The 27,059-nt window shown below is 42.5% G+C and overlaps 2 protein-coding genes across 6 annotated transcripts; both read left to right on the top strand.

The window, feature by feature from the left end:
• The first annotated feature begins 5,502 nt into the window (after positions 1-5,502).
• On the top strand, positions 5,503-12,782 carry ears2 (glutamyl-tRNA synthetase 2, mitochondrial). The gene is made up of 10 exons (XM_061829546.1): positions 5,503-5,921; positions 6,689-6,844; positions 6,909-7,098; positions 7,176-7,326; positions 8,721-9,042; positions 9,117-9,225; positions 9,829-9,982; positions 10,130-10,260; positions 10,343-10,478; positions 12,563-12,782. The coding sequence occupies exons 1-10, from the start codon at positions 5,741-5,743 to the stop codon at positions 12,656-12,658; spliced, it is 1,626 nt and encodes a 541-aa protein (XP_061685530.1). The 5' UTR covers positions 5,503-5,740; the 3' UTR covers positions 12,659-12,782.
• LOC133505950 (ADP-ribosylation factor-binding protein GGA3-like) lies at positions 12,677-26,940 on the top strand. Of its 5 annotated transcripts, none has more exons than XM_061829541.1 (18): positions 12,677-12,712; positions 13,800-13,901; positions 14,725-14,809; positions 16,417-16,492; positions 16,873-16,971; positions 18,535-18,658; positions 18,742-18,842; positions 18,932-19,012; positions 19,099-19,230; positions 20,532-20,736; positions 20,813-20,965; positions 22,310-22,356; positions 22,438-22,538; positions 22,632-22,765; positions 22,977-23,146; positions 23,238-23,348; positions 24,762-25,660; positions 26,827-26,940. In XM_061829541.1, the coding sequence occupies exons 1-17, from the start codon at positions 12,700-12,702 to the stop codon at positions 24,870-24,872; spliced, it is 1,845 nt and encodes a 614-aa protein (XP_061685525.1). In that variant the 5' UTR covers positions 12,677-12,699; the 3' UTR covers positions 24,873-25,660; positions 26,827-26,940. The 5 variants fall into 5 exon arrangements, with proteins under 5 accessions (XP_061685525.1, XP_061685524.1, XP_061685526.1 ...); XM_061829540.1 differs by having other exon boundaries at positions 22,608-22,765; XM_061829542.1 differs by lacking the exon at positions 12,677-12,712 and adding an exon at positions 13,100-13,702 and having other exon boundaries at positions 22,608-22,765.
• Positions 26,941-27,059: the final 119 nt, after the last annotated feature.

Below are 27,059 nucleotides of genomic sequence, written 5' to 3'. Positions count from 1 at the left end.
CTCTTATCTCAAGTCACTGCTGTGTCGTTTGATTTGTGACATGCTACCGTACAAAAGTGTATTGCTGCCACACCCCCCAAAAAAAAAAAGGTCGCTATCACATTATAACGTGATATGTTTCACGTTATAACGTGGATGTTTCATGTTATATTATGATATGTTTCGTGTTATAATGTGATTAATTACACGGTGTATCATTTCATGTTATAACGTGAAAAGTTTCACATTACAATATAATTCATTTCTTGTTATAGTGTGAAACTTTCATGTTATAACATGATATGGTCTACGTTATAACGTGATTCGTTTCATGTTATAACATAGATTTGTTTCACGTTATAACGTAGTAAATAATAAATAAATACATTTCACCCCTCTTCACCCCGTCCCCCAAAAGGCAATTACTTCCGGTTCTACTACATGTTCTACTATATTACTACATGTTCTTACTCCACGCGTAAGAGGCAATCTTCGGGTACACCATGACTCCGTAAAAACTCACCAAATCCATGTTTTGTGCCACACTCAATGAGAGTCCAATTCTAGCTTGGTCTTCCTGTATGAAGGATGTGAGTGACCACAAGTTGACGCCAAATTTTCAGGTCGTCACGTAGAACTTGATTAGGTTTCACCGTGATATGTTTCATGTGATAAATTACATGTTATAACATGGTTCATTTCACATTACAACCTGAAACATTTCACCTTATATTGTGAAATGAATTATGTTACAACATGATTCCTATTATAACATGTAATTAACCACATTATAACGTGAAACATAACGTATTGTAACATGAAACATCTACATTAAAACGTGAAACATCACATTATAACGTGATAGTGATTTTTTTTTTTTTTTGGTGTGGCAGCAATACACTTGCGTACTACGGAACACGTGAAACATATCACGTTATTAAGTGATAGCGACCTTTTTATTATTATTATTATTATTTTGGTGTGGCAGCATTACGCTTCCGTACGACAGAACACTTGAAACATATCACGTTATAACGTGATTGTGACCTTTTTCTTTTGTTGTTGTTGCAGCAATACACTTCCGTACTATGGAACACGTGAAACATATCACGTTATAACGTGATAGCGACTTTTTTTGGGTTGTGTCAGCAATACGCTTCCGTAATTCCACCCTGGGGCTCAACATTTTTTTAACTCATAGAGTGTGGCATGGGACCGTGATGGGAGACAGCGCCCCTGCGCCCCAAAAGCTGAATTAAACCCGGGTAACACACGACGGGCGTCCCGCCACGAGACCGACGTCACGTCCTTCTGTCCGTGAGCGCGGCCGATCGACAGGTTGAACAAAAAAATCGAAAAATGGAGGAAGAGAATGGATAGTTGAGTGAAGCCATTTTTACAATCCGCACGAAATCACTGAAACAGCGTTTTGAAGAAGAAAGTACCAGAAGAATAATGACACGATTACCAATCCAAAGTCCAAAACAGAAGGTAAAAAATAACCATAAAAGTGGGACAGACAGCTCCCATTTTTATTTGTTCACTTGTGCTGTTCGAGTTCCCACAATTTTCCTCTTTGCCAATCATTCTTTGTTTTTCCGCTCTTGTCGCAAATTCCTATCAGGCGTCTTCTTTTATGATCTTTGACATGGGCGAACAATGAATGAGCTCAAGTGCCTCATCACACGCTAACCCAAATCACCCATTTCACGATTGCGCCACCTTTTGTGTGGGTGTGTGTGGGGGCGTGACAGTGAGTCAACAACCTCAAGTGTCCCGTGTGTTTGTCCAGGCTTATTCAAGCATTATTAAGTAAATAAATTTTTTTTTGGGGGGGGTTGTTTACGGGATTTCCAAACCCAGACCAGAAATTCACCGAAGTACTTTGAACACATTTGAAGGAGACACACATTCGTGTCCCCCTTTCGAATATCCTCTTAAATTAATATGTAACTTCAAAACTGGTCACTCGGAAATCTATAAACATATACTGACATTTCATATTTACAGTTAATGGAAACTAAATGACAGATATTCATTTACTACCACAAACAAGAATCAAGCACCTTTAACCAAACTATCGTGGCATCAATCATTACATAAAAACAAATAAATTATGAAACAGAAATTGGGTTAAGTGTTGTGTAGACCGTTTTAAAAATAATGAGCATTAAATTCCCAAAAGTGCAATTTTAGGGAAAATAATCTGAAATAATGTTATGTCATGGATATTTAATTTATACAGTATACAGATAGTGAGCAGACAATATATAATGAATGTAGGAATAATAACTTAGTAATAATTTGAATATTATCAAACTGAATTTTTTTAGTAATTAATAAAAACAAAGTAACAACCATGAAAAAATGGGAAAAAAATACAGTGCCTTATCCATATGTTAATATTATATAATAACATGAAATATAACATTTTTAACATATTTGAATGAAATATTTGATAATGAATACTAAGTAGTGATTTGTCATTCCTAACAAACAAAAAAAAAATATAAAATAAAAATACAGCCCTGGTTAAATAAAATAATAAATTGCAGTCAAAGGAAATTTGCACAAACTGGACTGGTGTCAAAATCAAGGCCCGGGGGACCAGATCTGTCCTGCCACATCATTTCGTGTGGCCCGCGAAACCAAATCACGTGCTTTGTTATGTGATTCTTGCTCAACATTTTAAATCATCCATCGATCCATTTTCTTTTCTGCTTATCCTGATGAGGGTGGCAGGGAACACTGGAGCCCATCCCTGCTGTCAACGGGCAGGAGGCGGGGTACACCCTAAACTGCTTGCCAGCCAATCACAGGGCACATGGAGACAGACAAACAGCCGCACTCACAATCACACCTAGGGACAATTTAGAGTGTCCAATGAATGTTGCATGTTTTTGGGATGTGCGTGGAAGCCGGAGTGCCCGGAGAAAACCCACACAGGCACGGGGAGAACATACAAACGCCACACAGGCGGGGCCGGGATCGAACCCGGCTCATCAGAACTGTGAGGCCAACGCTTTACCAGCTGATCCACTGTGCCGCCTTTAAATCATCATATGTAATAAATAAAATCATCAATATGTTGCGAGCATTTTTCCCCATCACCAAACATCTTTTAACAGTACGTTAAAAAAAATCATTGAGCAGACTTTTGTCCTTAAGTTCTTTCTTCAAAACTAGTTTATCAATTTCAAGTTTATATGTGTGGATTAAATGCCAACAATGTGGCAAAAAATGAACTCGCCTGGCCTAATCTACTACTAAAGCATACATTTTAACCCATAAAATGATTATATTTCTTAAATTACTTTATCATATAAAGTATTTAAATTATACATGTATTTCTACTATGCACTTTATTATCAGGAAAAGCTTAAAAAACACTTTAAAAGGCCTATTTTGTTTAGGCTTGGAACAGATTATTTTGCTTTCCATTAACTGTAATGGGAAATATCGATTCGGTTTTCGAACAAATCACTTCTCGAACCGCCTTCTGGAATGGATTGTGGTCGAGAACCGAGGTTGTACTCTATATGGTTTCACAGTCATGATGACCACAATGGCAACAATGTGGCGTGTGGCAAAAATGAGCTAGCCTAGGCTACTCTACTACTAAAGCATACATTTTAAGCAATAAAATAAATATATTTCTTAAATTATTTAGTTATATAAAGTATTTAAACTATACATGTATTTATACTATGCACTTTATTATCTGGAAAAGCTTAAAAAAAAGCATTAAAAGGTCTTTTATTTTAGGCTTGGAACACATTACTTTGTTTTCCATAAATTGTAATGGGAAATATCGATTCGGTTTTCGAACAAATCACTTCTCGAACCGCCTTCTGGAACGGATTGTGGTCGAGAACCGAGATTGTACTGTATATGGTTTCACAGTCATAACAATACGCAGAATACCACTTTTGTTGCCACGGATACACACCATAACAAAAGAAGTAACCATCACTTTTATTATTCATTTTCTGTAAATATTACATATATTGGATACATGTTTTTTTTTTGTCTTTTGTTCTCTAACCTTCTAAAGATGTATTTTCCTCCTATTCACCAACTGTCATCCCAAATATAAGAGGTTATGTTGCAAATATTGTTTTTGTTTCAAAATAGAAGCGGCTGACTCGGAGTTATAATCAGATCAAGATGAAGCCGAGCGTCTTACCGAATCACGTCGTTCCTTCGGCGCGCGCGTCGTGTGCGTGTCGACACCTGAGAAACGGTCGCACCAGTGAGATCTCGGGATCATCACGCGGAAGGTTCTCACCTCTCCGCTGCGGGGAGGGCTGGAGTGGGAGTGGCTGGGATGTGCTTGCGGTGTGTCGGAATTCTGCAAATGCATCCAGACAATGACATCTGTGATTTGGATTAATTTATTCCTTAATTTTTTTTAATTGTGCTTCAGGTTTTACCAACTCACCGTTTGTTTTTTTTTCCAAATGGATAACACAATTAAAGAGTGACGAATGACCCGTAAATTAATTTCCACATCGCAAGGAGGTAATGTTAAAGCGATGCCGGGGAGTGATAATGATGTGCTAAATTATCCATCCATCCATTTTCTTAGCTGCTTATCCTCACGAGGGTCGCGGGAGTGCTGGAGCCTATCCCGGCTCTCATTGGGCAGGAGGCAGAAAAACACCCTGAAATGGTCGCCGGCCAATCCGAGGGCACATGGAGACAGACCGATGGGCAATTTAGAGTTTAGAGAGATGCATGTTTTTGGGATGTGGGGGGATGAAACCGGAGTGCCCGGAGAAAAACCCACGCAGGCACTGGGAGAACGTACAAACTCCACACAGGCTGGGCTGGGATTTGAACCCCGGTCGTCAGAACTGTGAGGCAGACGGCCTACTCCTGCGCCACTAATAATACCAGGCAGGGATGGAAGTAATGTGCACTTACACGATGTCTACATCCTGCCAACAAATCTGGTCAAACTGGTTTTTGTGACATTTCAAACAAAGATTGTCGGGAGGAGATTAAAACGGGGAAGTTTGATAAAGTAAACAACATGACGCACAGCAGGATTAATTCACACTTATACGATGTAACTGTGTCTACTGTTATTATAATTGCTGATCCGTAAAAAAAAAAAAATGCAAATATGATACATTCTTCAAGAGGTCTGCGGTTCTCAAACTGTAGAACTCTAACTTTTTTTTTTTGGGGGGGGGGCACAAAGTAATTTGTTCATACATTATTACGTCATTTAATAAAGTAGATCCCAACATATGGGGACTGTCTTGGGGAGTAATCTAATACACTTACAAATAAAAACATTAAATCAGATTACAGGTAAAAAAAAAAAAAACGTTTAGTTTTAAAAACTTAACCTGAATATCATAATTCGAAATTGAATGTATGAGTTTGGGACAAAAGTCCAATCCGCTTGAAAGTTATTCATATTTGCAGCCTCGATTATCGGACCATTTGGTGCAGTAATTGCATTTGCCGCTATGTGACAGTAGTGGATCCAAAATGATCAAACCGGATGTACAGAATAAGAGAATCAGCCAATCGGATTCCAAATTGTTCATCAGTGTGGTGTTATGTTATTTCCCATGTGTGGAAATTCTCACTTTTCTCTCTTTCTAATGACTTGAGCGCTTTATTTCATGTGTTTTACGGACAAAATGGAGCTTTTAGTTGTATGTGTGGCATCTCAAACAAGCTAAAACAGCGGGGGTTTTTTGGTTACTCGGTGTGAGCCACACAAACGTACTCAAGGGGCGTCAAGATGTCCTGGTCGCGGCTCCGAACCTGCCGCTGGTACCTGAACCGGGCGGTCACTCTCGGGGGGTTTCTTTTCCCTACAAAACTACGAATTCAAGGCCAGCTCGATTTGGCCTTTCGTCGACGGTGCGGCACCGCGGCTGGAGGAGGCGAGGTACGGGTCAGATTCGCCCCAAGTCCGACAGGTACGTAAGGTCACTTCTGGAAAATTAAATTAATGGGGAAAAATTAAACGAGGGTGTCTTCTTGACAGTCTGAGTCTTGTGCTAATATATTTTGGTGTTATAGTTTTACCTCAACCTTTAGAAAAATGTTTATGATGACCAGCAGTTTCAACAGTACTCACATTACGTACTTAAATACTGTAGAAGTATAAATACTTTCATCAGAAGTAAATATGGTAAAGGTAATTTTAATTCCTTAACTTGGAAAAACTGAAGAAAAAAAAAACTTCCATTAATTTTTTGAGCCACTTATCCTCACAAGGGTCGCGGGAGTGCAGGAGTCTATCCCAGTTTATCATCAGGCAGGGATTTGAACCCCAGTCTTCAGAACTGTGAGTGTCGCCTCAGGAAAAAACAAGTAATAATAATGAAAAAAAAAATCTTAATGACAATGCACAATAATTAAAAAATTTAAAAATATAACGTAAGTCTGGTGTAGTTGGCACAGTGGATCTGAAAAAGACAATACACAATGACAAATGGGCAGAATGTGTAGAAATATGACAAATAAATCGTCACGGTTTACATGAAAGTATAACATTTATACACCGAGCTGTATTCACATTGTCTACGTTGTGTAATGAAGGAGGAGGTTGAAAAAAAAAATTGTTTTTCTTTATGACCCTGACTCTAGTAGGCAGTGATCCCAGTGAGGATGACCAGTACAAAAAAAAAATGATGGCTAGGTACCACTCCCGGTAAGCACTTGAATTTCATTTCTGTCTTAGGTTTCTTGCACCTCGGAGGCCTCCGCACCGCTCTCTACAATTACATCTTCGCCAAGAAGTACGGCGGCTCGTTCATCCTGCGTCTTGAGGATACCGATCAAAGCAGGCTGGTACCGGGGGCAGCCGAGGCCATAGAGGACATGCTAGAGTGGGCGGGTAAGACAAAACTGGGACGTATTTCAGCTATCGAAGAGCTTTTAAGGCTGATTTCGTCCTCTAGGTATACCTCCAGATGAGAGTCCTGGCCGAGGCGGGCCGTTGGGTCCGTACCTGCAGTCAAAAAGATTGGAACTTTACAAACAAACGGCATCGGAAATGTTGGAAAGGGGTCATGCCTATCACTGTTTCTGCACCCCCCAGAGGCTGGAGCTCCTCAAAAAAGAAGCCCTGAGGACCGGACAGACCCCCAGGTTAGAGCAGCTCCGTCACATTATCCCGGCCCGTCCGGTACTCTGGCATTCGCGCATTTGTCTTCCACCCTGCGCAGGTACGACAACCGCTGTCGACACCTTCGGGCCCAGCAGGTTCAGGAGAAGCTGGTCCGGGGTGCGCCTCATGTGATCAGGTTTCGTCTTCAGGAGGGAGTGGAGCCCTTCCAGGATCTCATCTTTGGGTGGAATCGTCACGAGGTGGCGCAGGTAGGGAACTTGTGCTGCTATTTGACTAAAGTTTTTCACACATCTGGATTTTTTTTTTTTTTTTAATAAGATATTGCTCCTAAATTTTGGTGAGGTCACATCAATCAATCCAATCATTTTCTGAGTTGCTTATCCTCACAAGAGTCGTGGAAGTGCTGAGTCTATGCCAGCTGTCATCAGGCAGTACACGCTGATCTGTTTGCCAGCCAATCGCAGGGCACATGGAGACAAACAGCCACACCCACAATCACACCTACGGGCAATTTAGAGTGTCCAATTAATCACTTGCTGATCAAAATTTCGAGTTTTAATTTGTATGTGTTCATTTTTTGTCAAAACAAAATTGAAAAAGATAATAGTAAACTATTCCATTCCAAAATGTCAATATTTACACCTTTATTAACTGGCAATTTTTCAAACAAACGTTTGTAACAGTTGAGCAACTGTGGAATCCGAATCAGCTTTAATGCCCAAGTGTGTAAAAACAGGAGGAATTTTTCTCCGGCAGTCGGTGCAATTATAGATAATATAAAATGATGTAGCACGCTTCGTTAACATTTTACTGTCATACATGTGTAAAATGAAATTAACTTGTGTCCATTTTAAAAGGTTAAAGCAATGAAACGGAATTTTACAGTGTGCGTCCGGAAAAAGTTCCTTTACATAAATTCTAAACAGAGCTGGTATATATTCTGTTTTTCCAGCCATCCATCCATTTTCTTTTGCCACTTATCCTCACAAGGGTCGTGGGGATTGCTGGAGCCTATCCCAGCTGTCAATGGCCAGAAGGTGGGGTACACCCTGAACTGGTTGCCAGACAATCGCAGGGCACATGGAGACAAACGCTCACAATCACATGTAGGGGCAATTTAGACTGTCCAATTAATATTGCATGTTTTTGGGATATGGAAGGAAACCGGAGGGCCCGGCGAAAATCCACGCAGGCAGGCGGGTAACATGCAAACTCCACACAGGCAGGGCCGGGCTCAAACCCGGGTCCTCAGAATTGAGAGGCCAACGCTTTACCAGCTGCTCCACCGTGCCACCATTCTGTCCTTCCATTTTTATTCATTTATTTTTTGTCAACGATGTCAACTTATCTATATTGCACCAAGCAGCCAGGACTGAGACGTGTAACCTTTTCTTGCAATGTCGCAATAAGTTCAATTTCTGGTTGTGTGGTCGTCATCACACCATAACTAGCGCCATATTATGTTGGCAAGTAGGAGTTAAAAGCACAAAAATGCAAATAAAAGGCCAATTAGTATTACAGTAATGTCAGTAAAAGAATTCCATTGTCATAAATTAATTTCATAGGTCACATGGAGTTCTTTGAGAATCCCGTTCGCGTTTGTTTCCTGTTGTCATCGTTCACTCGTCCTCCGCTCCACCAGGTGGAGGGCGACCCCGTCGTGATGAAAGCGGACGGTTTCCCCACCTACCACCTCGCGAACATCGTGGACGACCACTACATGGGGATCAGCCACGTACTGCGGGGCTCCGAGTGGCTGATCTCCACCTCCAAGCACCTCCTCATGTACCGCGCCCTCGATTGGCAGCCGCCCGCCTTCGGCCACCTGCCGCTGCTGACCAACAAGGACGGCAGCAAACTGTCCAAGAGGCAGGGGGACATATTCATCCAAAGATTCCAGAAAGACGGCGTCCTGCCGGAGGCTCTGCTGGACATCACCACCAACTGCGGCTCGGGATTCAGCAGTCAGTGGTGAATCGTTAACGGTGACGTCGCCTAACCCTCACCCGGTAACAACGATTTGAATTGTGGTTGGCAGCCAACCGAGTCGGACGGACGATAGATGAGCTGATTTCCGAGTTTAACCCCGCGAAGATCACGACGCACTCTGCTCTCCTCGACCTTGAAAAACTTCCAGAATTCAACAGGTGAGTCACGGACACTGCCCCTGTCTCAATAAACACCTACCTGTCATTTGGAACCCGCGAAGCTCTCGTCCTTTGCACCCTTGCAATCCATTTTTCACGACGAACCGGGTCTTTTTGAAGTAAGAAGAGTAAATCCATCTTCCCGAGTATTCGAACAATATCCAGCAATACAACGAACCGGCATTTTGGCTAACACGAAGGAATAACGAGGTACCTTCCCGGAGGTAAAACTAATAGAAACAAATGAGTCCACTTGAAGGTGGTCCTGCCATGTACGTCACTTCCTGCTTCTTCTCGAAAACAAATCCCTCGAGAGGATTTTCATGGCGGGAGTTACAAAAAGCCGTAAACTTCAAAATTACGTTTTGTGGTGAAAAAACGGATGGGTCCATTCCGGCTGCCTATTTTTTCCCCATTCATAACGTACTAAAAATCATGTATTTCATGACAGTGGACCTTTAAAGTTCTTGAATAATGTTGGGTTGAATTTGTTACATTTTGAGAGATCCACTTTACAGACATATAAAATGTGCCATGCAGCAAAAGGGTAAATCTCAAAATGAGGTGGGTCATTCCAGTCACAATTTCGTGCTTCCCCCACAGAATCCACCTGCAGCATCGTATCGAAGACGAGCGACAGTGCAATCTTCTGATAAAGGATCTGCAGCGACAAATCCGAGAGGCCTACCGGGGCGAGATCCAGGATGAAGATGTCCTGCACGAGGATTATATCAGGCGGGTGCTGGACTTACGGAAGGTAAACGACTTCTTCTTCACATGCCATCTTCCTGGCAACATGCATCACCACTGCTAACTGCAAAACAGAGAAAGTATGTTAAAAGTATGTACTTTTTCTACAAAGTTGCTTTGCCTGTCATATAGAAACTTATTTTTCTCTCCGCAGGGTCACCTGTGCTATCTGCAGGAGCTTGTGACTCCCTCTTACTTGTACCTCTGGGCGCGTCCTACCTTCTCCAGCCAACAGGTGGCGGCACTCTCCACCGAGTCCCGGCACGTCGCCACGCTGGCCCTCAAGTATGTGACTTTAATGCCAAACTCAACTAAGAGACACAGAGCGAAATCAGTGTCATGTGAAGTGAATAATCCTGATTTGCAGATTAGCGGAGGAAATGGGAGAGGGGGCAGCTGTCGATCAACTGAGCAAAGATTTAAAGACGCTGGCTAAGCAAACCAAAGAGACCAAATACAGAGATGTGATGAAGCTCTTGCGACTGACTCTTAGCGGACTCCACGTAAGTGAAGGCAAACACAATTTTACACGACATAGTTAAGTTAGTTTGGCGTTTTTTTTTTCCCATTTATATTTATTTTCTCCACTTATTAGGGTCTCGGGTGAGCTGGAGTCTGCAGACTTTACTCTAAACGACAGGTGTCAAACTCAAGGCCCAGGGGCCCAGATTCAGCCCACCACAAGATTTTATGTGGCCCGCGATGCCAAATCTACAGTTTAAGTGATTCTTGTTCAAATCTGTACCAAAATTTCAAACTGTCATAAATGATAAAGTTGAGATGTTACAATCGTTTTTAGGTTACCAGTTGGAAACCACGTTACCCTTGATTTCTGATTCCGGAACTAGTTCATGAATTGCTAACGTAAATACGATGAAACAACGAAATATTTTTGTTTCACAGTCATAACGGCCTTGTGAGGGAAACCGGAACTGCAATGTGGCGCATGAGAAAATTGAGTTTGACACCTTTGCTGTAAAGTGTTTGCTAGTCACTTGCAGGGCACATATAGATTTGAATATAGATATATAGAATTAGAAGAATACTCAGTTCTAAAAACATTCCATATCCACCAAAGAGATGTATTTGGTCTTTTAATTTCACCCTTCATGAGAGGGCAGACATTCCAGTGATCCAATCATTTGTATAGAACTTGTGCACCGACGTCATCAAATCACGTCATTGGCTGGAAATGCCGATCAAGCAAAGCATGGTTCAATGCTAAGTCGGTTGGAGACGACGCGAAAATACGTCATATAGCACGACGCCCAGAGTTTTGTCCGATACCATTATTACATTTAGAAGGTGATAATAAACGAAGCTACATGGAAAAATGAGAGACACTTGGCATAGAGAACCCATTTTTAATGCCGAAGTCGATGTTTTCGCCGATAAGAAATTGGACCGTTAACGCGCTTCCGCTTGTCTTGGACAACTGGATATAAACATGGATCTGGTGAGTAAGTCGTTCAGATTTGCACGGAAGAGTTTGAAAGCGTAGAAAAGTCTGGAGGCATATGAATACTTCATTGGAGACACTCAGATTTTTTTCAATACAAATACCAATATTGAAATAAATGACCCCTGGTTTTACACAAACTCGCATTAATTAACTGTGATTGGAAGAAAAAAAAAGACAGCGAGTCGGCTCCTCGTACACAAAGCGTGTTGCGCCCACACGTTAAACTTTACTAAACTTCTCCGTGACAGATGTTTTTTTTTTTTTTTTTTTTTAAATTTTAAACATGCATTGTTGTCTAATGAGTCCAATGCGTGTTTAAAAAAAAAAAGAAAATAAACCGCTGGGATTGGCTTCAGCCCCCGTACACGGAAGCGCGTTGCGGCCACACATTAAACTTCGGTAAAGTTCCGTGTGACCGACGGTTTATTTTATTTTTTTAAATACGCATTGGACTCATTTGAGAACAATGCATATCAGAAAAAAAAAAAAAGTCTGTCGGGGAGAGGTTTACCAAAGATTAACGTGTGGCCGCAACACGCTTCCGTATACGTTAGAGACGACTCCTTGTCGTTTTTTTTTTTTTTTTTTTTTTTTTTTTTTTTTTTTTTGTTGTTGTTAAAATGCATTGTTCTCAAATGAGCTAACTTGGGATCATAAATACTTTTTGGTAATTTGAGATTGAGAAGAATAATCCCTACCTGAAATGAAGTGATCGCTACACAGTCGTGTGTGTGTATTTTGGTCGGGCACCATCCATCGCGTTTAATTGCCGAAATCCATCGACGTTTTCTGGTCTTTTCAGCTGGTATTCCACAGAACGACCACGTCTGTTGTGACAACTGACAGCTCAACAAGTTTCGCCCAATGTGAATATTCCGCTCCGGTTAAATGTCCCCCCCACACTGTCGAGCAGCCCTTTTTGACCGGCAATATGGCGCCGTGAAAACGGCGACGTCACGTGCACAAGCTCTATAAAAGCACTTCAAAGTCAGCTTCCCATCATTTTGTCTCTCTCAGAAATACAGATATGATGACAATAATACAATTCTTACACTTACACAGCATTTCAAGAGGAAGTGTAGTTGGAATTGCTTGTGCGGTTGGTGTGATTCATTCTTTTTGCAGCAAGGACCCAGTGTCGCAGAGATGATGGTAGCTTTGGGGCCCGCGGAGACCGTCCATCGGTTCCGGAAACTTCTTCTGCTGGATGAGACCAGTTAGCCAGAACCAACCACGACAACGACAACGTCCTCTAGTCCAGGATGAAGCCTCCATGTAGGAGTTTACAAATGACACAAACAAAATGAACTGCTGGGAAAAGTAATAAAGTTCTTAATTATTCACATGTCAAACGGTGCACGACTGTGTGTGTGTGTGTGCAATTTGCTGCGGTCTACTGTATTTACTGTAACGTGTCGTGAGTGTAATTAGTGGAAGTAAGTCAGTGTGATGAGATAATTGGTAAATGTTTATTCACGTTGCAGTGTCAAGGCTGGAGGATACAAGGTATGTATATATATATATATATATATATATTTGAAGTTGACAAACTCCGCGCGGTGGTTTGTCTTATGCAGCGGCGTCAGAGGTTCTCACGGGATGCAAATACACTGTGTGCATTTTTTTCTTTTTGGTGTGTCTGCAGTTATTAATTACAATTCCATTAATAGTTTCATATCTTAAATTAATACTACGGTGGAGAGCCGGGAAGAGGCGGTGAGACTATATGACTTCATCCTCCCTTCTTTCCTTTTATTTCATACTTCCCTTGAACCCCTGAACCTTCTATACTTCCATCTTTCCCAACTTTCATCCTTCCTTCCATCCATCCTCCCTCTCCTCATCCTGCCTCCCTTTCAAACATCCTTTCTTCCCTCTCTCCTTTCATCATGCAACCCGCTAATTCTCGCCTCCCTCCCTTTTTTTTCTCTCCATTCTTTCATCTTTCATTCATCCTCGATTCATAAGCCTCCTTCCATCAACCCAAATTCCTTGCTCCTTTCTTTACTTCCTTTCACACCATCAAGTTCATTTCAGGCGACGCTGTATTTAATCCATCCATTGTCTTTGCAGCTGATCCTCACGAGGGTCGCGGGGAGTACGTGCGAAAAACTGCGTTACTGTATTGCATTGGTACAAAAGCAGGACCGTTTCCGTCGTTTTAAATTCAGACTTTAGTAGGAAAGAATGAGTCGCTAAGTGGTGCAAACTGGCGTGCGCGGACGTGCATCGAGTGCACACAAGAGTGTGACTAGTGATCGCAGTGTGAGTGTCACATGTCGTTTCGGGTAAGCCAGTTTGAGATCTTCGCTTCCCCCGAAGTGACACTTTTTTTTTCCTCCACCCCCCCCCCCCACAACAGTGTCACACACGTCGACGTCGAAAACTACCGCGGACGTCGCAGCAAGCGGAAAAGCGGCCATGGCGAACGACGACGGCCATCCGACTTTGGAGTCGTGGCTCAGTTGAGTAGATAAGGACGACTTTTGGTTGACTTTACTGGTTTGCTTTCATGCTTCGCGTTGCAAGTGTTGACGCGATGTCCGTGAACGCATCTCCTCAAGCCTTCTGCGGCGGGCGCGTCACGACTCGTGACATCCGCGTTAATGTATTTATTCGACCGTTTGCACGGGACGAGCGACGTAAATAATTCATTTCGTGTCATTAATCGGTGTTATGCGTTGGAAATATAGGCGGAAACCGCAGACGCTCGTAACAGGAAGTTGGTTCATCTCGCGTGCCCGTGGTGCTCATGAAAGTTGAGCCAACGTTCATGATTTATTTATTTTTATCAGGCAGTTTACAGAAATAATAGAATTATGGTACTTATAACTGTAATACTGTGTGGAAATCACTATCACGAGTAAAGTTCACCTGCAGGTAATCAGTGAACGCAACTGTACTTGTCTGAAAATAACTCATTTTAATTTATGAACTTACTGTTAACTTATTTTTGACTGCACAACAGAGAAACCTTTCAACCGGTGGGAAGGTTTTATTTCGGATGAATAACTGATAAAGTATAATCTGCTATTTCACAAAAAAATAACTTTACCCAAGGACGTAATGTGGACATTTAGTCAAGATGTTAAACATTTTCTACAATAAGTAATTTATTAACAGTAACAGTATTTGAAAGAATAGGGAGGAACCTCTTGTCTATATTTTCACTTCCCTATCTAAGTTTTTTGTGTTACTTCAATATCATGTATATATTTTTAGGTAGTTATAAATTGCTTGATAATCTCAGTGTGTTTGTCGCGTTTTCGCACTTTTCTCTCGTCTAGACTGGTCCACGGACCCAAACAACCAGGAGGACCGATGGGACTGCATCCAGGCCTTCTTTCAATTGGTTAACAAGGAGGCTGATGGGTGAGCAGAACTCCCGTTGACGTTAATTCGGGTTTACCGTTGAGGCGCGACGGTGTTTCCTCGCATCATTGTTGACAAATTGCTCGGTTGTGAAATCTCATCCGAGTGTGAGGCGCGCTACAACAACTGCGTCTTTCATCTTTGAACGGAAGTTTGTGTAGTTTTCCCAGTGATCCAGCTCGTGGTGGTCATCCAGAAAAAGTTTAACGGAGACAACAGGACTGTTCTAGTTTGTCAAAGATGTTTCACCTCCAAAGACTTAGGCGGGTATTCTCTTGATTTAAGTGTCCGGTGGGGGTGGTCACAAAGGGGTTGTTGTTGTTGTCGTTGCCGGGCGTGGCTGGCGGACGACCGTCCCGCATACCAACCGGTCATTCACGTGGCTGGTGGCGGCTCATTAGTGGCCCACTCTTGCCATTGGGCGAGGGTATCTTGCGGGGGAGAGATGTCAGGAAAATTTTGTCGGCAGACGATACATGATGCTGCAAATCTGAGCATTTTTAAAATGTAGTTTGACTTCGATTGCTTTGTTTTATGACATCTTTCAAACTGGTACTTGGCCCCATAGGTCAGTGGTGAAAGCATTGCTTTGCTAAACCCAAGGTCGTGAGTTCGTATCTCACTGGGGTCTCCACTCCCCGAGAGGGGGTTGCGTAAAAAAGGGCATCCGGGGTAAAAAGTGTGCCAGACAAATATGAGCGTTCATCTGAGATGTCTAACGGGACAAACCGAAAGAAACGTATTTACTTGCTTAAACTGTAATTGAGCAACTATTGGGTGAGAGTCATTCATGGGGTAGTCACGACTGCAACAAAATCCCCTAAACGTAGGGGGTTTGAGTCAAATGTGAAGTTTTTGAAGGACCCTTGGAAATAGCCGAAATGACCCTAAAATGGTGGTTGAAACCGAAACGGATATGGAATTTATTATTTACTGTTTGTCTGTCTGGGTAAGTTTGTGCGGTCTTTGATGGATCATTTTTGCGCCCACAGAGTTAATGTGTTGACTAAACAAAGCGTTCATAAAGAATTGGGCAGGTTTAACTAGATGGGAGTTTATCTGGTAATCCATCCATCCATCCATCCATTTTCTTTGCCGCTTATCCTCACTAGGGTCACTGGAGCCTATCCCAGCTGTCAACGAGCAGGAGGCGGGGTACACCCTGAACTGGTTGCCAGCCAATCACAGGGCACGTTGAGACAAACAGTCGCACTCACAATCACACCTAGGGGCAATTTAGAGTGTCCAATGAATGTTGCGTGTTTTGGGGATGTGGGAGGAAACTGGAGTGCCTGGAGAAAACCCACGCAGGCGCTGGGGAGAGCATGCAAACTCCACACAGGCAGGGGCCGGGATCGAACCCGGGTCCTCAGAACTGTGAGGCCAATGCTTTATCAGCTGAACCACAGTGCCGCGTTTATCTGGTAAGAGTGTACTGAATTTTCTAGAACTGTAAACAGCTTGAAAGTACCGGTACTTGAAAATTGATCTCGACGGTTCTCAAACAGTGCTTGAACCTGATCTCAGGAAAGGTCCGTGAATTCTGTTTTTCGATCTGTCCACATGTCTGCTAGGTTTTAGAGTACATCTTATTTTGTCCGCGTCAGTCCACAGGTGGCTCTCGGTCTTCTCGCTCACAAAATCCAGTCCCCCCAAGAAAAAGAGGCTCTTCAAGCTCTGACTGTAAGTAACCGAAACCTCAAGTATTGTACGGCCCTCGGCGGGTTTATCAGGAATATTGTGATTCTGGTATCGCAATGGTCTAGATTTGCATATCCTCCTGTCCAAATGAAAATGGATTAAGACATAAGCAACCATTGCCTTTTGTTCCTGCGCGGGGGGCCGTCTGTGAATATGCGCGACTAACTTTAATCACGTTGCCCTGAACACGATGGATTTCCATTGTTGTTCAACTTTTAGCGTCACTCGCAGAACCTTCTGACTTTTCATGTGACATCCGGCAGCACGGCTCTCCGCGCGTTTTAGTTCGGCCGAGCGGATGGAACGTTTGCTCGTCCCGTTCAGTTTGGGGTGATCTGCCGCCGCCGCTGCTTTGTTCTCAGGTTCTCGAAGCTTGCATGAACAACTGCGGCAAGAGGTTCCACGGAGAAGCGGCCAAGTTTCGATTCCTCAACGAGCTCATCAAAGTTTTGACTCCGAAGGTAATGATCAATGCTGGTGATCGAGTGTCGTGCAGGATTTGACATTACATTGTAACTTCTCAGGTGGGGAAACAATGCGTTTTGGGATACTGCTCGACCGTTTTTATATATTGAAACAACTTTTTCAAAAGCAAATCACAGAAACAGAGATAGTGATACCTGGCGCTTACAATTTTTTCATGCTACCAGCCATTGCTCTGATGAGCTTTTGTCTGTAGTCGGGAGAAAAAATTGGAGGATTATCAAATGGAGCTCGTGCACGTGACGTCAACATTTTCACAGCGCCATATTGCGGGTTAAAAAGAGCTGCTCGACAGTGTGGCGGACATTGAACCGGAGCAGAATATTCACAATGCCCGAGACTCGTTATGCTGTCGATTGTTACAACAGACGAGGCAGATATTCAAATAGGTCATTCTGTGCAATACGAGCTAAAAAGACCAGAAAATAATGATGGATTTCGGCAATTAAAAGTGATGGATGGTGCCCAACAAAATACACACGACCGTGTCGCGATCGCTTCATTTCAGGTAGGAATTCCCAAGAAATATTTATAATGCCAAGTTTAGTCATTTCAGAACAATGTGTTAAAAAAAAAAAAAACACAGGGAGTCGTCTCCAACGTACATGGAAGCGTGTTGCGGCCACATGTTAACCTTCGGTGAACCTCTCCCCGACACTTTTTTTTTTTTTTTTAATTTAATATGCAATGTTCTCAAATGAGTCCAATCTGTATTTAAAAAAAGAATAAAAAACGTCGGTCACATTGATGTTTACGTAGGTTAACGTGTGGCTGCAACACGCTTCCATGTACAGGGGCTGAAGCCTATCCCAGCGGTTTACTTTCTTTGTGAAATACGCATTGGACTCATTTGAGAACAATGCATATTTAAAAAAAAAAAAAACATCTGTCATGGAGAAGTTTACTGAGTTTAACGTCTGGCCGCAACAGGCTTATTGTACGGAGGAGCTGACTCGCTTTTTTTTTCCCAATCATAGTTAATGAATGCGAGCTTGTGTAAAACCAGGGCTCATTTATTCAAATATTGGTATTGTATTGAAAAAATCTGATTTGTATGCGTCCAGACTTTTCTACGCTTTCAAATTCTTCCGTGTAAATCTGGACGACTTACTCCACCATTTCAATGTGTAGATCCAGTTGTCCAAGACAAGCGGAAGCAGGGTAATAGTCCAATCTCTTATCGGTGAAAACATCGACTTCAGCATGAAATATGATTCCTCTATGTCAAGTGTCTTTCATTTTTCCACATACCTTCGTTTATTATCACCTTCTAAATGTTTAACGGTATCGGACAAAACTCTGGGCGTCGTGCTACAAGACATATTTTCGCGTTGTCTCCAATCGATTTACCATTGAACAATGGTTTGTTTGACCGGCACTTCCGGCCGGTGGCGTGATTTGATGACGTAGGTGCACGAGCTCTATATGGCCTTGCAAAACCGGAAAAAAAACGCACATCAATTGTATGACAATGCACATTCAACACATAACCGTGGTTTTGTCAGTTTTGTTCTGACTGGGTCAACCTGCTCTGTTCTCAGTACTTTGGTTCATGGACTGCCCAGGCGGTTAAAGACCGACTGACGCAGGTTCTTTACGGTTGGACGCTCTGGCTCAAAGACGAAACAAAGATTCAGGACGCTTACTCCATGCTCAAGAAACAAGGTATTGCTGAATCCCTTAAGAAGTCTCACATGCCCAGACAATTTTTACACCGTTCATGCGATGTGTGTTTTTTATTTTTTTAGGCATCATAAAAAAGGATCCCAAACTACCGGATACTGCCATAATGGCCCCTCCACCTCCAAGAACCTCAGATTCCGTTTTTGACCAAGAGGACAAGGCAACGGTGACTACATGGACATCATTTTGTTTGCACATTAGTTTTCCTCCATTACTTTAATAGTTCTCCATCTTTTTTTCCCCCCTTTCCTTCAGCTCTTAGCCAGATTATTAAAAAGCGGACGTCCCGAAGACCTGGACACTGCCAACAGGCTCATTAAAAGCACAATGAGAGAAGTGAGGCCTTCCGCTGACGCCGCATGCTTATTTGTTATTGTTGTTGAATCTTAAAATGAAAACTGTTCTGTTTGTGTGTTTGTTAGGAGCAGGAGAAGGCAGACAAAGCGTCAAAGCGTCAATCAACTCTGAAGGCAGTGGAGAGCAGCACCAAGCAGCTCAGGGAGATGTTGGACGAGTACACTGGAGTGCCTTTCCAGCCCAGTGACGAATTAAAGGTAGTAAGATTACCATTTTTCACCAAGTACGACTGCACATTCCAAAACTAGAACTGTACATATTACAGTATAATTAACCAATTATCTAATCATGGTTAGATGTATGTAACAATTTTTTATTTTATGAGGACCAGATTAATTAACCAATTATTTCGAAAATGTCAAATGTGTATTTCAATGTTTATTATCATTATTTTTCGATTTTATTACTCCAACCCATAATTTAGAAACATATATACTGTAATTGCAAATGTGAATTAGCTTATTTTTCGATTTTTTTTAATTTACAATATAACTCACCCAATCATTTCTTGAGAATACATTTTGTTTAACGAATTTTAAGGGGGAAAAAACACCTGAAGTAATACAACAAATATTATGTATGTTGGTTTTGACGATGGGCCGGTGTGACGGTCTGAGCACTCCCGGTGCCGCAAAGTCTCTTTGTGATGAATGCGCGCATATTAATGCACATATTTTGTATATACTTATATATTTTGTAAACTTCCGGCCATTCTGAAACATCTCCATCCATGCTTCAACATGTGCCATTCGACAACTTGTCGTCGAGTGTTCGTGTTCGCTATGGACGTCTCAGAAAGTCGAACACGGCGAACGTACATATATTTGTATATCTTTTTTTTTTTTTATCAACTTTTGTTTTAAGATTAGTTTCGGGTTAAGTTGTAATGTATTTTAGCACCCTCTATGTAGAAAAAGGAGAACTATGAGACTGGGACATTTCCCAGCAAGCGTCTGCTACGTACCCAGAGCTCCCCTGTTTGTAACGCATGCCCATTCATCACAAGGAGACTTTTCAGCACGGGGGGAGCGCTCAGACCGTCACACCGCTTTCGAGAAGGTACTGGGCCGTACTTTGCCCGCCCAGTCATATCGAAAACCCTGCAATGTCCAGATCAAAAATGGAAAATTCTGCTGTAAAAGATAAACTCCTTTTTTTTTTTTTTTTCCTATCACCTTAAATAACACGTGTCAAACTCAAGGCCCGGGGGCCATATCCGGTCCGCCACATGATTTTATGTGGCCCGCGGAGGCAAATCTTGTGTATCACCAAAACAACAATAGTTGGAAAAACCTAGTACCCTTGATTTCTGATTCCAAAACTAGCTCATAAATTGCACATGTAAATAAGATGAGGCGGTTAAAGATTTTTTTTATTGTTTTACAGCCATAAAGGCCCTTTGAAAAAAACTGCAAGTACAATGTGGCCCACGACAAAAATGAGTTTGAAACCCCTGCCCTAAATTGTTTACAGCTACTGTACGTATCGTGTACTTCAGGTCCTGTACGAGAGCTGCGAGCGCCTGAGGCCGAGCCTTTTCCGGCTGGCCAGCGACACGGTGGACGACGACGAGGCCCTGACGCAAATCCTGGCAGCCAACGACGATCTCACGCTGGTCGTGAACGCCTACAAGGAACGAAATGGGAGGCGAGAGTGCAACGGAAGGAGTAAAAGTGAAGAAGCGGTGACGGGGAAAAAAATGAGTGAGGCCGTAAAATATCACAGAAGTGAACTGCCGATGTGTTGTTGACTTGATTCGAGCGCGTTTTCTTGTCGTAGCTGCTACGAGTCCCAGAGAGATCAAGAGCTACCATCTCATCGACCTCTCGGCCCTCGACTCGCCTTCGTCCTTTCAGTCCTCGTCACTTCTCTTCTCCCCTTCTCTGGAAAGCACCTGCAACTCTACAACTGAACAGAACCATCCACCATCAGGCACGTTTTTTTTGTTCCCCTCGCTCCAAACTGTCATATTCCACAAAAACTGCCGCTACTACTGATTTTAATTCTTCCGAGTCCAAGACGTCCCACAGTCAAAGGTTGTACTGCTTGTAGGTTATCAGTTATCACTTATAAAAAAATCTGTTATTTTTCTCGTAAATTTCAGAGTTTTATTAAATGAATACTAAAGAAAGAATCGTACAGATTTAAAAAGACACTTTGGATCATTTTGGTTACAAATGAATCTCGGGACTACCATGAAAATATATTTTTAAAAAAAAGGGGGGATTTTTGGAGAGAAAAAAACATTTTCAGTGTAAAAAAAATATTGCAAAATTACTAAACTAAAACATATATTTTTAAATAAAAGATCCTAAAAAATCACAGATTTATTTCTTACAATACTAAGAGAATGAAGTTGTATTTTTTTAGATTAAAAATTCTAATGTCTAAACACATTATTTGATATGACAACCTTTTTTTTTAAAAAAAAAAAATACTTTCACGATGACTTGAGATGCGAGGGAACCCGAGTTAGCAATTTTTGTGGTATGAGCTGTCGTTTGGCTCATGTTTTCCTTTGACATGCGGGCAAAAAAAATTTTGTTATGACAACTAGCAGCCGTTTGGCATATAGTGAACAATTCATTCTTCATAAGACGTTCACAAGCTTTTTATTGGCCCTTCCAGTTGAAGTTTAATGTCAAACTAAACATCAAACTAAAAGTTACCAAGTGGATTGACTTGCGAGAATAAGGCTTTATTTTCTTGATATCACCATTTTTTTAGTCTTTTTACCTTATCCATCCATTTTCTTCACCGCTTATCCTCACGAGGGTCGCGTGGAGTGCTGGAGCCTATCCCAGCTGTCAAGGGGCAGGAGGCGGGGTACACCCTGAACTGGTTGCCAGCCAATCGCAGGGCACATAGAGAAAAACAGTCACACCTAGGGGCAATTTAGAGTGTCCAATTAATGTTGCGTATTTTTGGGATGTGTGAGGAAACCGGAGTGCCCGGAGAAACTCCGCACTGGCGGGGCCGGGATTGAACCCTGGACCTCAGAACTGTGGGGCCAATGCTTTACCAGCTGAACCACCTTGCCGCTCCTTTTACCTTATAAAATACTGAACTTATTCTCATACTATTCCATCATCTAAAAACATACTTCTCATAAAATAACAGATTTAGAGCTACATCTCAGTTCATTAGAATATGGTAGAAAAGTCAATTTATTTCACCACTCATACACTATTCCGATGTATTGAGTTGTATTCTCATCATTTTACAATGTCATTCTTGTAATTTCCATCTAATTTTGTCATGGCCTTTTGATTCTAGAAATATTTCCACTTCCTCCAAAGTCATATTATGATGAGCTGATGCAGGTAAGATTTCGAACTTGAAGTTCAAGGCTAGAATGTGACATTTTATGTGTATATAATATGTTTTTTTTTTTTTTACTACAGCTTGGAACAGTTGATGGAACAAATGAAGAGAGGGTCCCCCCACTGAGAGGCCGTGGATGCGGGGAAAACGGTTCTCCTTCAGCGAACGAAATAAACACAAGGTAAACATGGCAAACTCAACCATGCCATCATGACATTTTGATTTACATAATTTGTATTTTGTGCGTCAGTGCCCCTTCGCTGCCTCCTGGCAGGTCGCTGGATCAACAGTTGACAAATTCAGGCTCCTCTTCACATCCCTGTCGACTCCCGGCGCCTTCGGAAGACGGCGCTTTTCTCCAGCACGCGCTGAAAAATGTCTTTGTTCCCATGGAGACCATCAAGTCGAGTACGTTTATCGCGGCGATGCGCGAACTTCTTTGCTGGAGAAACACATTTGGGTTTTGAATCAGAGAGATGGGGCCGGTGAGGTAAAAACACTAAGGTAGGGGTTTTATTCAGATGGGATAAGATCCGGCTGTCCCGTGACCCTTGTGAGGATAAGCGGCCTCCCTGATGACCAGCAAGTTATTATAAAGCGCGTCTACTTCCATTCGCAGGTCAGCTGGAGCCCATCACTATATTTGACCAGGGTGGCATCCACGTCTCGCTTCATTTCGCCAGGGACTCGCCGCCCGGTCACCCGGGCGTCGCCGTGGTGGTCGTCTCCACCGTGAACACTTCCTCCCTGGAGGTGAAAGATTTCACGTTTCAAGCCGCTGTCCCAAAGGTGAAGAAAAAAAAAAAACTCAAACACCAAAGGAGGAAGAAGCATAGTGTCAACTTCCTGTTCTTGGGGTTTTTTTTTTTTTGTCCGTCAGACCATGTCGGTGAAACTTCAACCTTCATCCGCGACACACCTTCCCCCGTACAACCCCCTTCTGCCCCCCCCTGCCATTGCCCAGGTCATCCTGTTAGCTAATCCGCACAAGGTGAGTCAGCTCTTCGCTCACGCGGTTTGATTTTGAAAAGAACGGACCTTTCCGATGGCGATCTTAAGCTCCGCCCCCTTAGCCACGTCACAACAAGCTTCCAAAATGGCGACTGAACAGAACATGTTTGAAGTCGATTCTCTGTCGCGTATTCCGGATAATATTGGGGTATGTTTTTCTATCTTTCATCAGAATTGCACGTTCCCCAAGCGCATCTGAGGACCATTTTCTTCATAACATTAACTTTTCCAAGCGCACGCTACTGACAACCAGCATTGCTTGTGGGACAACATGGCGGCAGGGGCGTGTCAAGAATATGCGGCTATCTGATTGGCTATCATTGTGCGAGTGATTGACAGGTCGGAAAGGTCCATTATACTGTAGTTCATGTTGTGGGAGAGGCATTTATTTAGGGGAAGGAAGGAATGTCTACAGCAAGTATACAAATACATTCTTATGATATCAAGAACGTATGACAGTATATAGCACAGGTGTCAAACTCAAGGCCCGGGGGCCACATGATTTTATGTGCCCTGTGGCGGCAAATCAACTCCCATGATTTTTGTGAAATCTGTTCTAAATTTCTTAGTAAAAGTAAGTTTCTTTCAGCTTGTCCCGTTAGGGGTCGCCACAGCGTGACTTCTCAGATGAACGCTCATATTTGTTTGGCACAGTTGTAGATAATAAATGATTACATTGAGATGTTATTAGCATTTTTGTATAATCAAACATGGACAATGGTTGAAAACTTGTAAACTTGAGAAAATGTATTAAAAAAAAAATTAACATTGTGTTCTGATTCCAAAATTATTGCAGAAATTTTGTGCGTAAGGTTGAGGCAATTAAAGATTTTTATGGTTTCACGGTCATAAATTCCCTCTGAGGGAAACTGGGCCGCACCAAACATGAGTTGGACACCTCTGGTATATCGAGTCGGCCAAAAGGAAGTGCAGTTGTGCCTTGAGATACGACTAACTTGACTTCCGAGGGGAGACTTGAGATACGAGCACAGGGAGATCTCATTTCACTTCTCAGTAAGAAGGACTTTGGCGAATAGTGAGAATTTTATTTTTTTTTTCCAAAGTGTTTGTTGCCGCTCTGAATTGAAGTTTACTGTCATATTAAACATAAAATCAAGTGAATTACTCACTGTAATCACATAGCTTAGCTGGCTAAATGCTAAGCTAAAATAGCATCTGTTTTTACAACGTTATAAGCCTTTAACCAACAGATTGAATGCAAACTATGCAGAAGCACACGTAGACAGACACTATAGCAGAACTCAGTCATGTATCCTCCGCAAAGAACGACTTAACGAGATCACGAAATCTTGATGATGGTATAATTGTTTGACCTTGCCGGAGGTCTTCCCCCTGCCTGACTCATTTCATTTCTGGTTCTTTGCTTCCTCAGCGTAAAATGCGCCTGCGCTACAAGCTCGCGCTGACGCACGGACGGCAACAGTTGAATGAGACCGGGGAGATAGAAAACTTCCCGGATTGGACGGCTCTGATTGGCTCCTGAAAACCACACACACACACACACACACACCACAGACCACAAACCCTCATCGGGTTGCTTGGGGAAAAAAAAGTGAAGCTTAACATCGGGTCGATGTTAAAAATGGTTTGGCTTTTTTTCCCCGATTCGACCTGTCACGGTGTTCGTCAGTCACATCTGATCGGTTAAAACGTCTGACTTGCTTTTAATACATTTGTTACATTCCCAACATGTCGTCAGAACGACGTTCTGGTTTAGCCTCGCACTGCTGGAGGCGATTGGTCCCCCCCCACCCAAAAAAAAAAAACTTTGTTTGTTTTTTTTTTTATCTATGCATGTCATGTGCTATTATTGTAGCTAGAATATTTTGCATCTGAAGCCTCACCTGACCCAATTAATAACTGTGAATAAAACAAAACCAGTACAGAGTTAACCGTCTGAAACTGTTTTAATTTGTTGACATGCTAAATAATGACAGCGGCAAAAGCGTTGGCCTCACAGTTCTGAGGTCCCGGGGGGTTCAATCCCGGAACCGCCTGTGTGGAGTTTGCATCTTCTCCCCGTGCCTGCGTGTTTTTTTTCTCCGGGCACTCCGGTTTCCTCCCACATGCCAAAAACATGCAACATTAATTGGACAACTCTAAATTGCCCCAAGGTGTGATTGTGAGTGCGACTGTTTGTCTCTATGTGCCCAGCGATCGGCTGGCGACCAGTTCAGGGTCTACCCCGACTCCTGCCCGTTGAAGTTGGGATTGGCTCCAGCACTCCCCACGACCCTCATGAGGATATGCGGCAGAGAAAATGGTTGGATGGTAAATAATGACGATATAATTTCTCTTCTTTGCAGAATCAAGATAACTTTTTTCACTGTTTTGCACTTAGGAATCACCTTCACTGGTTAGAATATTGCTTGGCCGTATTTTTCTTGCCAAAAAGATCAAGAAAATTGTATTTTATGACATGACAAATGGTGGCGCAACTGGTTTGAGCATTGGCCTCACAGTTCTGAGGACCAGGGTTCAATCCTGGGCCTGCCTGTGTGGAGTTTGCATGTTGTCCTGCGCGGGTTTTCACCAGGCACTGCGGTTTCCTCCTGCATCCCAAAATCATTCATTCGAGACTCTAAATTGCCCGTAGGTGTGATTGCGAGTGCGGCTGTTTGTCCGTCTCCATGTGCCCTGCGATTGGCTGGCTACCAGTTCAGGGTGTACCCCGCCTCCTGCCCGAAGCCCGCTGGGATAGGCTCCAGCAGTCCCGCGACACTTGTGAGGATAAGCGGCTCGGAAAACGGATGGATGGATGGACATGACAAAATATTGGAAAAAATGGTTGGAATTTGGAAGAAAAAAAGTCCAAAAAACAAGTGCTTCAAGAATCTTACCTTTTTAAGTCACTGGCGAAAAGATAAAAAAAAATCATTCAAATTGATGGATCATATTTATTATGACATCTGAAGATTAAAATACATGTTATCTACATATATGTAACAGGGGTGGTAAAGTGCCAAAAAACATCTCTTTTTTACAAAAACAAAACAAAAAAAAAAAAACCAAGTTGACTTGTGGAAGACTGTCACACCCTTGAGCCCCGGACCCACAATTCATTGCTCTGTGGGCGACGAGCCACGCCCCAGTTATCACCTTGGTGACCCGTCCTGGGTGAGTTGAGTGTGTGTGTGTGTGTTTGTGTATGTGTGTGTGTATATATATATATATATATATATATATATATATATATGTGTGTATAGAGAGTGAGTGAGATTCTGGACAGTGCGCACATACATGAATCAATATCAAAAGACATAAAGAGATGCTTGGACCAGATTCAGCCGGAAGCTAATTTTCATCGATAGGCCGACTTGCAAATCATTTGTGATGACGGATTTTTCTTGTTGAAAGTACAAGTAGTGCCACGTTTTACAAGTTGAAAATAATAAGACAGACTTCAAATTCTGCACCCCCCCCCCCTTTTTTTTTAGGACAAACACATATTTTTTGGGGTGGTGTGTAGTGGTGGGATCTTCATCGTGGACGGCGCAGAAGATGACGGCAAGTATAGGCGGTGATCTCGGGAGAACAGGCACAAACTTATTTGCATGTACGTATTATTTTTTGTGACACCCCCCCTTTAGCAAAGGTCGGTAACAACAGCTTTTGAGTGCCTCGTCCTCCTGCAGAGGTCCGGGCCCGCGGGTTCCACCGCTCCGCCGCT

Source organism: Syngnathoides biaculeatus, chromosome 9 (assembly GCF_019802595.1).
Source record: "Syngnathoides biaculeatus isolate LvHL_M chromosome 9, ASM1980259v1, whole genome shotgun sequence".
Taxonomy (NCBI): domain Eukaryota; kingdom Metazoa; phylum Chordata; class Actinopteri; order Syngnathiformes; family Syngnathidae; genus Syngnathoides; species Syngnathoides biaculeatus.
This window is presented reverse-complemented; position numbering and strand designations above follow the sequence as displayed.

What these genes read in the sequence shown, in the direction of transcription:
- ears2 (XM_061829546.1), top strand. Translation starts at nt 5,741, where the DNA reads ATGTCCTGGTCGCGGCTCCGAACCTGCCGCTGGTACCTGAACCGGGCG. An exon ending in CTGCGGCTCGGGATTCAGCA is followed by an intron (nt 9,043 to 9,116) that starts GTCAGTGGTGAA and finishes TGTGGTTGGCAG; the next exon opens with CCAACCGAGTCGGACGGACG. An exon ending in TGACTCTTAGCGGACTCCAC is followed by an intron (nt 10,479 to 12,562) that starts GTAAGTGAAGGC and finishes TTCTTTTTGCAG; the next exon opens with CAAGGACCCAGTGTCGCAGA.
- LOC133505950 (XM_061829540.1), top strand. An exon ending in GACTTTGGAGTCGTGGCTCA is followed by an intron (nt 13,902 to 14,724) that starts GTTGAGTAGATA and finishes TCTCTCGTCTAG; the next exon opens with ACTGGTCCACGGACCCAAAC. An exon ending in ATTATGATGAGCTGATGCAG is followed by an intron (nt 22,357 to 22,437) that starts GTAAGATTTCGA and finishes TTTTTACTACAG; the next exon opens with CTTGGAACAGTTGATGGAAC.